The sequence below is a fragment of the Drosophila suzukii genome, chromosome 3, assembly GCF_043229965.1.
Source record: "Drosophila suzukii chromosome 3, CBGP_Dsuzu_IsoJpt1.0, whole genome shotgun sequence".
In the NCBI taxonomy this organism is placed as follows: Eukaryota; Metazoa; Arthropoda; class Insecta; order Diptera; family Drosophilidae; genus Drosophila; species Drosophila suzukii.
In genome coordinates this window covers 1,000,535-1,016,076 of record NC_092082.1, presented here as the reverse complement: position 1 = coordinate 1,016,076, position 15,542 = coordinate 1,000,535, and the positions used below count along the sequence as shown (strand labels likewise).

Here is a 15,542-nt window from a genome sequence, read left to right as displayed (position 1 = left end):
AAGAGCTTTCTTAATATTTGTATAATAACTATAAAACTTCTATAAATTATTATTACTATTATTGCTACGTAAAATTTACATAGGTGGTATTTCGGAGTCTCTGACTTAGTTCGGTGGCCTCACCATCACTGATCCTTTGTTGTGGGGCGTGAGTTTGGACCGCGCGCATTCGTCGATATCAGAGCTTGGTGATCGCAATCTCCTTTGCAAGATCGCGGATTCGGATTCCCATTTGCAGCGTCCCGGTTCCGCAGATGCTTATCATCTCAAATGCCTTGCGTGATAAAATTTCGCACGAAATGCCCCACGATCTGGGGACTTTTTTAAAGAAATGGGTGTTAACGCTGCAACTTTTCAGCTGTCCGCCGCTTGCGTGTAAGAATTTCCAGCGAAATTCTGCCGGACACGCCGAGATTTTAATCAGATGTCTGGACCGGAGTCTGGATGGCGAAGTTGATGGTGGATACTGCATACTGGACACTGGATAGAACAGAAAGAGAACCAGCTAGGCCGACACTTTCCCTGTGTACGAACTGCGAATTAAATGCCCATTCGCCAGTCACGTCTTTTCACAGTTAGCAACTTTATTAAAACTAACGGGCATGGCAAATAATTAAAACGCAGCGGAAAATTGCAAATTGCCTGCCGTGTAATAAATAGAATCATCAGAGTGGCTGGCGGATCCCAAGGGGAGTTCCTGAGACAGACCCGGCCTCACCAGCATCGCCAACAACATCATCATCATCAGCGAAAGGCAGCAGCGGCAGCATTATTTTAATTCACTTAGCATCGCTGACGTTGGTTTTGGTAGCACGCGAAAAAATAGGCGACTTTTGTGGCCAATAGCTTATGGGTTAGTCTTTAATAACACAGGAGCGCGAATTCTTCAGAGCCAGAGGAACCAGCAAATCAATAAACGAATTGCAGGACCGCAAATTCTTTAGAAAAAGAAAAAATGTATAATTTTTGCTTGCTATTTTTATTGTTTCCAGTCTGTATAAAAATAGTTGGTCTTTCAGATTCTGTAGAAATAAAGCAACATATATATTAGTCCAAAAGGCGCTTTTTTTCTCAGTGCCTGTCTTCGGGCCCGCTTTTCTCTCTCTGGCCTTAGCGCAGACATGTGAGCTTAAGCTGGGGCTTTGAAGACTGAATCTGAAGCTAAGACTCCGACTTAGCCGGTTGCTGGCAGCTCGACAAACCAATTATAAAGCGTAGAGTTTGATGTGCACGTGTTGGGAGAGATTGCGATTGGGAGAGGCTGTGATCGCGATCTCTAACCCGCGGCGGGTATATCCAATATATATATCGGCCGGCGGCCAATTAATGTACGATAAGAACTGAGCAGGCGAATTAGCTGTAATCTGAGATCAACGGAGGAAAAGTAGGTGAAAGATGGTGAATGTTGAGATAAAAAGTAAGTGGATTTGATGTAATTTCAAAAGCGAACTTATGAGGCTTACAACTTTACAGAAATTACTGTAGTTAAAGTAAATAATCCAAGGCAATTTATTAAATAAAATTTGAATTATCTTTCAATTAACTAAATCTGGAATTTATTTGATATTCAACTTGATTTGGACATAAATATTTTTGCTTATAACTTGTAGGATAATCTAAGAGAATTATATACAATTAGATAATATATAAGATGCGTGATTTTCTTTGGGTTTCATAGCTTAACCCTGATATAGCTATAGTTTCCCTTGGTAGTGTCATTATCAAGTCGGATATGACTACCTGATCGCTTGCAACATATAAACTGCTGACTGTCAAAGGGGGAAAACGAGGTGGGTTTGCGAAGGGGCAGAGTGACACTCACATGCGGCAGAGCCCCAAGTCCACAAGTCCACAACTGTTGATTGCTGTCAGCAATCTTTCCCCATGATTCAAAACTCGTCGTCGCTGCTTTTTGCTTTTTGCGGCTTTTTGTGGTTCTTGGGACTGGGACCTGACCCCATTCAATGTCATTAACTCGGCCCAAGGTCTGTTTGTTTTTGAGGCTAGCCCCAAAGACTCTGGCAATTTCGCATAATTGGCTGAAAATTATGAAATGCTACGGGGGACCAATCGCAGTCTCCTCGTTGCGGTGGCATCTTCATTTCATTCGAAGCCTTCTGAACTCCAGTGAACTCTCTCCTGCAGCCTGCACTTGGAGAAAATTCTGTCAAATACTGATTATTCGTTAGCAAAATAACTTAAAAAATATTTTACAGGTATTTTATATGACAATAAGTATTTGTTATTCTTTTTTTGGTCTTTTCAATTTATTTATTTAAATAAACTTAAAAAAATAATCCGACTTTTCTACTCAGTAACCCTATATTATTTCCCTGTCTAGAATTCTTTCAGTGACTATTCTTTGCCCAGCTTGTCAGCGGCTCATCGTTCCGTCGAGTCCAACTGTTCGCCCCCGGGCCAAAAAACATCTTCATGGGATCGGACTCAACTGCTCGACTTCCTTTCACCGACGATCTCAACTGTAAACGTTCCAGTCACTTAGTCAACAATCTGTTGCATCTAATTGTCTTTGCAACAAATTACTCAATTCCAGTTGGATGCTGAAAGGAGATTCGGATTCCGATTCAGATGCAGATGCAGATGGACAACGAGAACCAGAACGAGATCCCAACGACGACCGGCTGGTCAACAGGTTTGACATAATTTTCACTTTAGTTTGTTTTAAAAGCACAAATTTGCACGCAGCTGAAGGATCCCGATCCCCAAGAAGTGATCACTACGAGGACGATAATGATAATGATGATGGCGCTGCGTCGAGTAACTCAATCGCAAAATCCCACATGGACTCCGATTCCATCTCCTCGATGAGTCAAACCTGCACTTTAGTGGGCGTGGCGCACTTCCGCAAGTAATTTGCTGCGGTTTTGGTGGGGATCGGGGTGGTGGTCTTATAATGGAACATTTTAATGCTGAAACCGATGCTTAAAATCAAAGTCATAAAGAAAAGAACCCAGCTAAAAGTGCGAAACAGTGGGGTGAGTTGAACATTTGTTGTACAAAACTTGAATCTGTTTATTTCTTAAAAATATAAAGTTGAAAATATTATTAATGGGGTACCAATTTGTTCTTAAATACTTACAGGTTTTGTTTTTAATGATCGAAGGTTAAAATCTTAAAATTTCTTGAAACATAGATACAGCCAATACTATTAATATAACTTTAATAATTAATATATGTTAAAAAAAAGTTAAGTTATAACTCCTAAAATATTTTTGTTCCGAACTTATGAGTTCTATATAAATTTGGAGAACTTCTTGGCGCCATCAGTTCCATTGTACGGCGATGATGGGGACAATAATGGTGCTGTCGAGAGTGCAGTTGCCACAGTCGCAAGATAAATACATAAAGCAACCCGATCAGTCGCACACGGAGATCATCAACACAGAACACGAAACATGGCCCAGATGGATCCGATGGAACCGACGTATCCGATGGATGGTTAATGGAGGAGGGTAAAAACTTGCCAACGGAGACACGTCAACAATGAGGCATAAAAACGGGAGCACAGTCGCATGCAACATAATTGAAAGCAATTTGTGGTCCTGAATCAGAATCTGAATCTGGTTCGAGTCCCAGTCTTCCGTCCCCCGATCTTTGGATCCCAGGTCCCAGCGTCGGCATAAACATTACATTGATTGCCATTGCCCCACACTCGCTGCACACTTCACCCATTCGAGTCCACCCCATCCCATCCAATCCATCCGTTCGTTCATTCATTCATTCATTCACTTGCCCAGCCAGTCACTCACTCACTCGCTCACTCCATCAGTCACACGTGTTGTTTGTCAATCTGGAGCATGAGGATCGCACACTTTTGCACCGAAAAAAATGTTTATAATTTTCAATTTAATTTTTAAATTAAGATTAGTCCCGTAATAACAATTTTTATTAATTTAAACTTTGATTAATTTGATAAATTCAAAACATTAGTTTAAAGAAAAAGTGGTTCTGTACAATATTGTGTTGGAATAAAAAAATGTAATAGTATTGTACGCTGTTTTCTTCAAGTGCATTGCTGCAGAAAATCAACAGAAGGTGAACGGCTGTTCGAGTGGAGCGGAAGTCGCTTAGTTCCGGCGAACGGCAGCCCCATTCGCAGTCCATCCTCACTTTCCTGCCACCTGAAGCACTCATTTCTCAGTTCCAGAACCGAAGATCTTATGACTTGTATCTGGATGGGGTTGTGTCGGCTGTTACGCAATTGTGGCAATGTCTTTGATTTGTATCTTTGACGTCGTGGCCGCTGCTACTTCCAAAAGTAATTGCAAACAGCTGAGCCACATGTGCGGCCAGTTGGATTTCCATTTTGGAATTGCCTTTCTCAAAATTCCTGAATTGTGCAAGTTTTTTCTGTAAATGCTCTATTTGCAGGCTGCCCGATTTGATTAAACTATTTTCTGGCGTTTGTGAAGTTCTTTTATAGTTTAATTAGTTGAAAAGTGATTTATTAACCTTTGATCATAAAATAAAATTAGTCTTATCCAATACATAGAAGTAAATGTTATACAGAATAGTTTTGGTTTTTTAAATAAAACAAAATTGGAACTTTCCATTTAGGCTGTCATTACTTTAAAGTTTACTGACATTTAATAAGCAGATAATTTGACCATGACAAAAGGCAATCTGTGAACCATTAAATTCAGGGTTGAGTCCGTGACGAATTCACTCCTTGTTGCTGTTTTGCCATCGCATTTTTGGGGTCATTTCGCTCGAGATAAGCTCCGCTGAGCAGTCGACATGGGGCCTTTGGGAGGGGTATTGGATACACATATGTACATTGGCTACCCAGTACACTCGTATCCCCATCCAAAGCCAGCACACTCATTTATGTGTGATACATGCAATAGCCACTTCCTACAGATGTCGGGGTTTTATCATTGCGGCCAAGTGTACGATGTTTTTATTGTTGTCCGCCAGACAATGAATGAAACGATGTTGTTACTACATATAGGAAACTCTATAGAGCTGAAATTGCACAGTTGGCTGAACGTCGTTTCTGAATATCTCCACATGCATGTGTTGGGTTTGGTTTAAAGAACTGGCAGGTAGATATTTTTGAAGGTTTTACCATAACATCTTAAATTAGCATAGAAAGTGCGGTAAAATATAGTTTGAGGGATTGAAATTCCTCAGTTTTAAAAGCAGTGCAATTGCTCAGTGCAATTTGAATGTCATCTCCACGCATTTTTGCCCACTTAGCATTTAAATTGTGGATTTGAACGCACAAGGCGAACTGCAGTGGGGCTGAAATCCAGGTGGTGCAAGTTTTGCGATCTCTAGCTCGGATTGAACAGCTGTTGCCCATGCTAATGTTAATGCCAAATCGCGCATACGCCTCGTTGTGCGGCCGAGCGTGGCCAATCGCCTGTGTTTGCTTAGGTGGCCCCCGTAATTCAAGTGCAGTGCTCATCAATAAAGTGAAATTTGTTGGATGGTCTCAGAGCTTCTGCCTCTGCTGGCTTTGCTGAGCTGCCACAGGGTCCACATAAATGCGGCACAATATCCACATACTTGTATTTATTTTCAACAGCAGCAGCTGAGCCGCAGCAACCGGACGCACGTGTTCATTTTCATTTGGCGCAGAGAACCCAACAACGATAAACAGCCGCAGCCGTGCACTTGGGGAAAAATCTTTAAGAAATATATAATTTTTTATAAGGAATATTATTTTGTTGATAGACCAAAGAAACTAAAAATGCCAGTACTTGGATTTCAGTATGGCTTGATATAATATAATACCTAATCCGAATTTCTAAATGTGCTTTCAATTCTGTATAACTGTATGATACATTTAATGTGCAGTTATTCTCCACTCAAGATTTATTTCTTCGAGTGCCAGGCAGAATCTTTGTAGACGGGGCCCAGCGGAAGACGACCGACGACTGCGGAAATTATTCATTCAAACTGCTCGACTGCGTCGGCTGCGGTTGTTGCTGCTGTTGCTTCTGCCGCTGCCGTTTTCACCGAGGCTTTTTCATATTCAATGTTGAAGAAATTTGAAATTCATACAAATTGCAGGGCGCAGCAACAATGGCTTTGGATGGGGATCGCTGGAAAGAGAGCCACCCATGCAGCTCCACAATGTCCGGCAGTTGCGATAGTTACTCTATACTATAACAATAAAAAGCAACTGCGGCAACTGTCCGTCAAAAAGTCAGCGAAGCGCAAAAGAGCAAAAACGCTACGCTTTTGTTTGGCTCTGGCTCCTAATAATTATTTCAGCCCCTTTTTTGTGTTAACAATTGCATAACACAAAGGCCGAGATGAAAGCTTCGTGCTGGAAGCCCCAAGCTTTCTCTACCAGGCCAATCCATCAGATCGGTTTTTTGGGAGACACAAACCCAACGAAAAAGTAAAACAAAAACGAACGCATTCGGTTCGTCTTTCACACAGGTGTGCGCAATCAATCAACATGAGATCACATTAAACCGGAGGGCAACAATGGCCACGATAATCACACTCAGCTGGGCCCAGTCTATAGCCCCCATAATACAGTCAAGCTTGCCTAAGACAGGTTTTTTAAACCGAAAACAAGGTCATATATATCTACTGGTACTCTATACATTTTTTTGTAGTTATAGATGCTGATTTGTTGCATGAATGATTTATTATTTATGATTTATCTCTTTATCAAAATTTGACTATGGAACCTCTTCCATTTTTGTTTAATTGTATCAAGATACCTTTCCTAAGATAATAATAATAAGTATTGAAATTCCTTTAGTAGTGAAAGCAAACCAAAAACTGAATTGTCCTAATGTTTATACCAAAAATGTATTATCGAACAAATTGATCTTAAAAGAAAGAAACAAAATACATTTTCGAAAATCTATAAGAGTAAAATAGTTGATAACAACTATCTAAGCAAAAGACCTAAATTATTTCACGGTTGGCATTAGGCAAGCTTGCCTGTACCATTTTTTTTTTGGATCTACGCACCCGCAACGTGGTCTATGGGTCCACGCACATGAGCGTTGATAGCTCGGCCAGCTTTTGTTTCTTTTTCACATAATTTTCCTCTTCGGCTGGGGGCCTCATTAAGACCCTCACATTCAATGACCATTTGTGGCCACCTCGAGTGATTTCGAGGGGCAAAAGTGGGGCCGGCGTAACCCCGCTGCCCGAATAGACCAGGCTGATTGCTGTAACATTCCACACTTAATTAGTGGACCTCCGAGCGGCGGTTGAAAGAGTTGTACGCTCGTATAGACATTTTCAGCTTCGTTTTCTTTATTGTTCAAAAAGTAAAAAAAGGGGAAAAAAACCAATGGCAAATCGAGATTGTTTGGGCTGTGAATCATTAACGTTGCGTGAATAACCCACAGGAAGTTAATATCCAAAACCATACAAATTAATAGTTATGCAAAAAAAATAAAAGATATTTTGAATGAATTTTATAATTATACATAAGGAAATTATCTTTTAAATATTATTACAAAAAATCTATTTGACATTGGGCATGAAAAATGCTTAAGTTTCTTATGACCTGTAACAAACTGTACGATTTTTAAAATATAAGTATATATTGTATATACGTAAATATAAGTATATTTCTGAAAAGTAATTCTGAAAAAGATACAAGTCTCAAATTATGAATATTTATTTAACTCATTAATTAATTTCGAGTGTTATTTCTTCACCTCCTAGAACCGAAGAATTATAGATCTTAATCCCTGGACGGTGGCACCCAGTTGGCAGACTGTCGTTCGATTTCCATATGAAAGTGATCAACCGAGGCCCCATTCCAACTTGTCCCTCTTTTTAAGTCGAAGGGAATGCCATCCACATAAAAGAGCCGAAAAGCCGCAAGTCAATATTTGTCGCGGCGTTGAACAATTTTAATTGGATATTTGTCGTAACCCCCTGACTATATAGCACCCCACACCCCCGAAAACCCCTCTGCAAAAGCCACAAGTCAAAGAAAAAGCGACAAGTGCGGCGGACTGTCCATATTTTTGTGTCTTAACGCTAAGCGGAATTAGCATATGAATAAACTTTTGGGCGGCACTGTGTTCGTGTGTTTTGGCTCGTTTCAGTTCGGATCGCCTTGGTTGGCTGTGTTTTTTCTCTTGGCTCGGGTGTCCCACTGTAGAAGGCGGTAATATTTTCTACATCAAAGGCGGACCACACCGAATCGCGGGGAGGAGCTCGGGCCAACATGTGCACTTTAACGCACATGAAACTGATCCCAAATTGGAGGTCACGTAGTCGTCCGCAGAAATGGCCAGTGCAGCACACTCGCAGAAAAAGAAGTGCATAATGGGACATACTTTAATTGCTTTATTTAATTAAGGTATACATTTTGTCTTTTGAACCATGAAAAGAAACTCTTGCTTAAAACGGTGGAATAAGTCTCTTTTTAACCATAAATCCTATAGTTCCTTCATTCAAAATATTATAATTTTCATTTTGTTGTGTTTTTTTAATAAAGATAACACGCCATTCAAAAAATTTCTTTGTCAACAGAAAAATATTGGAAAAATGTGATCATTACTATAATATTTTAGAATTTTTGGGGCTTAACCGATTTTCCAGCGGTTTTTTTTCGGAGTGCCCTGTCCAACGCCTTCGTTTTGGCCTGGCTCATATAAATTACACAATGCAGCCGCTGAAACCCAAAGCAGCAACAACATGAAAAGCGGCAACAACAAATCGAATGGCAGCGGACCGCAACCGCCGATGGAGGCAAGTGAAACCCTGTAAATGCAATGAAATGGTTTTTAACTTGTGCAATTTTTCAAAAGCAAAAACCGAAGAGCACAAGCTGGCGAAGACGAAAATTAAAGATCGCAAGTCGGCCAAAAACAACGTCGGCATGGCAATAATATGGTTTTGATGTTTCAACAAGGTCAAAACAGCTGCCACTCCCCCCGCCCTCCGCCCCTGACCCCCAAAACGCCTCCACAATTCCAGAGCAAACAAAAGCCATAAACATAATGCGCCGCTTCACGCAATTTTTTCGACCCAAGGATCACAGCACGGAGAGAAATTATTGCTGAAATGTAAAGGAATCCAATAACGTTGATTTTGGTAACTTAAAATAAAATACTATGTTTAGTTGAATATATATAATTTTTCAATTCTAAGTTGTGACAAAAATGTATTTTTAAATAAACTGTTTTATAAGTGTTTTAATAGGATAATAACTATGTGAATGACTGGAACAGCTTAAACATTATAATTTTAGTAATATGATTATAATAATATAATTACTATTGTTCACAATATTTTCTGAAGCACATAAAGTGCACTATAAAAGATTTCTCTCAGTTCAGTTAAAGTTCGAAAGGTTTTGCCCTGACCATCGAAATATATTTGGCCCTGCCTCAGTTCGTCGTGGTCAAAAGTTAAGTTCGCTTCGCTGGTTCTTTTGATCCCGAGTCTCTCTCTTTGAACCTGAAGCGCCGGGCTCGCAGCTTGGGGATCTGAGATCGGAGAGCGGAGAATCGGATTCTCAGGTACCAAGAGACCTTTGATTGGCAGTCTTTTGCCCATCAGTGGATCGATTTGGCATGCTCGGGACTTGCATCAGATGCAGATCGTGAAGTCCCAAGGGTCACAGGCAGTTTAAAAGCTATTAGTGGTAATGGTCAGAGATTTAAGGCAGGAGTTTGAGGCTGGAATCGTCGAGTTACAATAATCTTTAAATACATCTTTGGTACTCAGTAATATGCTAAATAAAATATTAAAATATAAGTTTATGGGAGGTATTAATATTAAACATATGTATAAGAACATAAAGTTTTTATTTATCAGCTACCGAATTGAATGATTTTCCACCTAACTCAATCAATAAAACGGGAAACCCCACTCCACTCAGCGAAAAAATTGATCAAAGGCCCGTGGCTTGTATACTGTTTGTATACGAATAAGTATCAAAATGTATATGTTTTATTGACTGCGGATGCAGTTCATAAACAATGCCAATGGTGGGCCAACCAAACCGTAGTCGTAGTCTGCTATCCGGAGTCCGCTGTCCGGAGTCCAAAACAGTCCGTGATCCGTAGCCGCAATATGGCGCGCATCTGTTACATGTTACCATATTTTTCCCAGCCGCCGATTCGAAGAGAATATCGTGTATTTATGAAATCAAACATAAGGTAGCCAGTCAATTGGTTCTATATCTTTTTCCCCCTCTGCAGCTGCACATTTGGCACACATGACAGCGGAAATTTTCAGAAAAAGGGGGACGACTGGGGCGGAAAACCACACACATGGCCCAGCCACCAAAAAAATGGGAAGATTTTTATGCATTTCCAGTTAAATCGGAAGTGGAAATCAAGATCCAGAAAGAAGGCAGATGAGCGTGCCGCGATTATCACGCTATTTCTGGAAGATCGGGGTTGCCCGAATGGTACCCACATGTCACTCTTCCTCTTTCTGTTCCTTCAAAGGGGGCGGCATGTGGGCGGGGGCTTTTCCCGACGAGCTGCTAATGATGCCAACGGGTTAAATTGCGTGTTGTCATCTATTTCGAGGCAGACACAACTGTTGTTTATACACTCACCTAAATGGGATCGCTGAATATTTAAATATAATTATGGCTTACAGAATAAATAACACCTTTATTTTACATTAAAAAATTATTCAATAATTCCCCCTTATAATACAAGCATTTGATATTTCTTGTTCTTTTCCACAAAACATTTCCTCATATTAAAATTCGAAATCATTTAAAATAAGTAAAAAGTTCTTAGGAGAGTATTCCTCAAGTTCTCAAGTCCCCTGAGGACAATGATTATTTTTATTTACTCTTAAGTTTTTTTGTTTTAGCCCACCAAGTGTTGCCCAATAATTCAGCGTTGTTTATGGCTTCTTGATATAACCCGCGTGTCATATATTTTATGATCAGCCATGGTCTTCCAAATGGGCGTGCTCTTGGGGACACTTTCCGCGGTGTTATGAGCTTTAAATTTAAACTGGCAGCGTGATTTTCGGGGCCTCTAAAACTGTGTTCGACATTTTCGGGTCCCCGCCAATATTCGGGCATTCAAAATGCGTTTTGACACAAAATTGACATTTAACAAACTCGTTGGCCATGTTGAGGCAACTGTTTAGTGCAACGATCCGCGACAAGTGCATAAAACACGCCCAAAACGACGACAAGTGCGTTGTCAATGTCTGTAGATGCCGCAGAAATGGAAAAAAAACAGAAATGCAATGAAAAAAGGAAAAATAAGCAACAACGCCAAAATGGTCAGCACTGGGCGAACAGTTGGCCACGATCCGTAGCGATCCGCAGCGATACGATTCGATCCGATCCGACCTGCCACCGCCATATAAAGCGGCATATGGCGGCGCTGTCTCGACTCTATATGGCCATTCGACCGATATTTCAAATATATACTATGTTCGCTTTTTCGTTTTCTCGGCCTGCGTATTTGGCGAATTATTTCAGCCAGCTGCCGCTCTGTGAGTAGTCCATAAAATCATATAATTCCCGCAGCTGGTGTCGGAGGCCTTACACCTTTCACAATCTGACATGAACTTTCATAATCAGAGATACTTTCGGTTTAGGGCAACCCAATCAAGCAGGTGATTAATGCGGCGGTTGACAAAGGTTCCCTAATAAACTAAAAAAATAATCCTTAAGCATATTCAATTATCTGTCTCTTAAGCTAGTCTGTTTAACAGTTCTGAAAACTGCAATTAAAGACACTATTTTTTCATTTAGGCCTAGAGTTCCTGGAAGTCGAAAACCCAATTTAAATCCTGTTTATCGCCCGTGATTAATCCCAGAACTTCATCCTCGCGCATCCTGCAATCTCGGCTCCGAACATTTGCAGCGCATTAAGCTGATTAATTGAAGTCATCATGGACTGTGGCAGGCAGTGAGCAAGGAATTGTAGGCCGGAGACGCCACCAGATTGCCACATAAATTCACTTAAGATTGCAACGAACTCCGCCAATGGCAATTTGTAGACAGTGCCATCCACTGTGACTCTCTGGCTTCGGGTCTAACTTTGGATTGGATCCAACTCTAACCGGGGGACACTTGAGTTGTGCACTCGGGGGAAAAAGAAGAAGGTTCTAAAGATCCCAAATTGGGTGATTTTTTATAAAATACCTTGGTGACGCTACGTTTGCTCCGGTAATACTATCCCAAATTGGTAGGTAATAAAAAAAAGATGACTAATATATAAATGAAGGTGAACCCTACAGGTGATCTAATACAGATTCTATAAGATTCTATATATGATTTTTTGGATAAGCCTCATAAAACGTAGATTTTTTCTGCGTGTAAGCCAGCACAGCACCCGGAAAGCAGCTGTGACAGACTGGCGGGGGAATGATGAAGCGAACATTTAGTGGCTGCTAATGAATGTGGTGCAGCACCAGCATCCAAGATGCAGTCGAAGTTGCAATTGCAGGGGCAGCAAATGTCACACGCGATGTTCGGGGTCGCGAACTGCTGGAAACGACAAACGGAGGCGTCTTCGCAGCCAATCAAGAATCCAGTGGGGCTGGAGATGTGGATATGTGGAAACGGAGATGTGGAGATGCCACCAACTTGCACAAATCGCGCAGAAGAACTCATCATCAGCTGCATTTGACTTTGGCCGCAGACAAACTGCAATTGACTGGGGCACTGCCATCGCCATCGCCGTCGCCCCTCCTTAAGTGCCGGCGCGTCATAATCCCACATGGTCTGGGTATGGGTATGGGTCTGGTCTGGGTATGGCTATGGGTCTGGCTTCGGATCCAGCTATAGTATCTGCATCCATGGTTTCCAGGCTGCATCTGAGTCTGCGGCGGTGTCTGGCGTTTGCCGTTGACTCGTCTGGAATGCAGATGTGTGCAGTTGTAGTCGGACAAACGGTCAATCATGTGGCTAGACACTGAGAAAAATTTTTATTTAAATGTCCAAAAAAGACAGAAAACTAGCTAACTATTATATGAGATGTTACGGTTTAACCTGAGACCATTAGTTTACTCCTTTTTGAAATTGATAGTAAAGCTAATAAAATTTAAGAAACCTCTTTTGAGCTCACAATTTTGTTCTTAGTGCTCAACCCACTTGATGCTCAAAAGTTTTATATCAACAACGCTAGGCATTCAGTCAAGGAGTCGTCATCTGTAGTCGTCCCCATTCCATTGGCGATTCACATACCCATTCTCGTTCTCATTCCCGTTCCCATTCCAATTTCATTCCCATTCCACAATTTCACTTCCCACTTCCTTGGATGCAGATGATGCAGCTGCGAAATTTACCAGATTGTACAAATATTACTTCTTCACTTGAAGACTAATTAAATTTGAATTTTTGTATTAAACGAGCGGGAGAGAGTGGGCTGCGATGATGGTGGTGACTCAGGGGAGGTTGACTTATAGAGGACCACTCGAGCTGCGAACTCCGACGCAGCTGCAGATGTTATGCGAGATCCGATCCCGAGGAGAGACCCACTTGCAGAGGCGTTTTGCCCGCAGACAACTTGGACCTGGCTCCCTGCATTGCTGTTTTTGCATTGGATTCGGCTGCATATATAGCCATATAGCTCCGATCCCCCAGCTCCCCGGTTCCCCACAGCCTCCTCCATCCGAGAGCTCACTTTGCCACTTGGCTGGTGGTCCAAGGCGTCTAAATTTATGGCTTAATTTGGCGCTCTTGTTAAATGCGTGTGTTTTTGCTTGTTTGCGGGGGGCGGCTGTGTAGGTGGGCGTTACTGTCAAATTTCTGGACATTTTAAGTGTGTTGTTCTTGTGAGTGGGCAAATATTTTAACAGCCAAAGTGCAGTTGCTTAATTGCCAAAAGGGCTGGGATAAAGGGGAAGATGTTTAAATTAGCAAGAATGGGGTAAAATGAAATCCTAATCTATCATTTATAAGTAAGCCAAGTTTTTAAGAACAACTTAAATATTTTTAACCCAAATTAACATAAACAGATTAAAAAGAAATGAAAGTTCTATGAATAATTCTGTTTTTTTGCGGTTTCTGTTATAGAGCTTTGTAAGCTATATATTTTTGCTCGATAAGAAGCTGGAAATTCATAATGATTCAGGCGAAATTAAAAAGAAAATCAAAACCTATCTGGCAGGGTATGTATCAGTATGTTATTTATTTATATAAAAAATATGCGAAAGTGAGAACTCATTTTTCTCTAGAGGATTCGGAAAGGAATAAGTAAAGAAAATCATTTTAGTTCACTTTTGACATTAGTAAATGTAACATCATCGACAAAATGAAATCGGGTTTTTTAGTGATTTGCATGTGGCTTTTCCTGAGCGCGGATTCCTCTACTGTCGATGAGAACAACTGTTTGGATTATTGTCTTGGTGCTGTAAAGCCTGTTTTTGATCATTATCAACAATTAACCAATTCGGCTGATACCAAAAAGGAATTGCTAAGTAGTAAAGATGATTTGATCAAGGAGCAAGTTAAACAAATTGAAGAGAAGGAAAAGCAAATTAGGGAACTATCAGACCTGCTTTTGAGGAGCACTTGTCCCATCGAAGGAGCACCAGATAAAGATCAATGGATTCCCATCCAAAAACGATATGACGGCAGCTTATTATTTAATCGTACCTGGAGTGAGTACAAGAATGGGTTTGGAAACTGTCGAGGGGAGTTCTTCATCGGGCTGGAGAAGTTGCACAATTTGACTAGTTCACAGCAGTACCAACTTTTGATCAATCTTGGGGATGTCAATGGATCTACTGGCTGGGCTCTGTACGATGACTTCAAAATTGGCAACGAGAGTGAAGCATACTATCTGAAGTCTTTGGGAGAATACAGAGGAACCGCGGGAGACTCACTAACGAGAAGCATTCCCATGAAGTTCTCCACTTTGGATAGGGATAATGACACTGATCCTGATGAAAATTGCGCAGTTCGTTTAGGTGGCTGGTGGTTTTACCATTGTGCGAAAAGGTATAAATCTGCAAAAGTAAATTAGAAAAATTTTTCTGTAATACTATAACATTCTTTATATTATGACAGTTCTCTGAATGGAGTATATTACAAGAACGGAACCACACCCAATATAGATGGTATATTTTGGTCATCTTGGAAAAGCGATTACTACACCATCTCTTTAACCTTCGCGGAAATGAAGATAAGATATATGAAGAAACCTCATAGCTTGTAAAAATTAAATAATATATGATTATTAAACTGCATGATTACATAAAAATAGCAATTATGAAAACACTTTTACATTATTCTCTATATTTGTAAAGCATTTTCTAAATATATTTACATTACAATATGTTCGAACCCACCAAAAATGGAGCTGTGGAAATCTCGCCTGACACATGTGAGTACACTTTAGGGAGACACTGTAATCCGCTTGTCGGTTGGCCGTGGTAAAAACATTTTTGCTATCGATCGATTTGCATAGAGTTTTAGAGCCGAAGGTAGGGTTCATTCGCCGCTGCGACTGTCTGGCAATTGGCTGTGGCGATTGGTAATCGAGGATTGTCCGAGATACTGGTGAATGTCTTAACTGGTCTCCCAAGCCGCAAAACCAAATCCCCAAACGCGGGGGCGTTTTGCGGCCGAACCTTTTCTAATTGTCATGCGA

The 15,542-nt window shown here is 40.8% G+C and overlaps 1 protein-coding gene and 1 long non-coding RNA gene across 3 annotated transcripts; both read left to right on the top strand.

The window, feature by feature from the left end:
- Positions 1 to 6,959: 6,959 nt before the first annotated feature.
- LOC136116930 (uncharacterized) lies at positions 6,960 to 9,109 on the top strand. Of its 2 annotated transcripts, none has more exons than XR_011604152.1 (3): positions 6,960 to 7,349; positions 7,669 to 8,706; positions 8,766 to 9,109. It is a non-coding gene; the product is annotated as an uncharacterized lncRNA (long non-coding RNA). The 2 variants fall into 2 exon arrangements; XR_011604153.1 differs by having other exon boundaries at positions 7,206 to 7,265.
- Positions 9,110 to 14,152: 5,043 nt separating this feature from the next.
- Positions 14,153 to 15,170, top strand: LOC108012718 (microfibril-associated glycoprotein 4-like). The gene is made up of 2 exons (XM_017078147.4): positions 14,153 to 14,890; positions 14,960 to 15,170. Exons 1-2 carry the CDS (start codon positions 14,202 to 14,204, stop codon positions 15,105 to 15,107), a joined length of 837 nt encoding a protein of 278 aa, XP_016933636.3. The 5' UTR covers positions 14,153 to 14,201; the 3' UTR covers positions 15,108 to 15,170.
- The last annotated feature ends 372 nt before the right edge of the window (positions 15,171 to 15,542 follow it).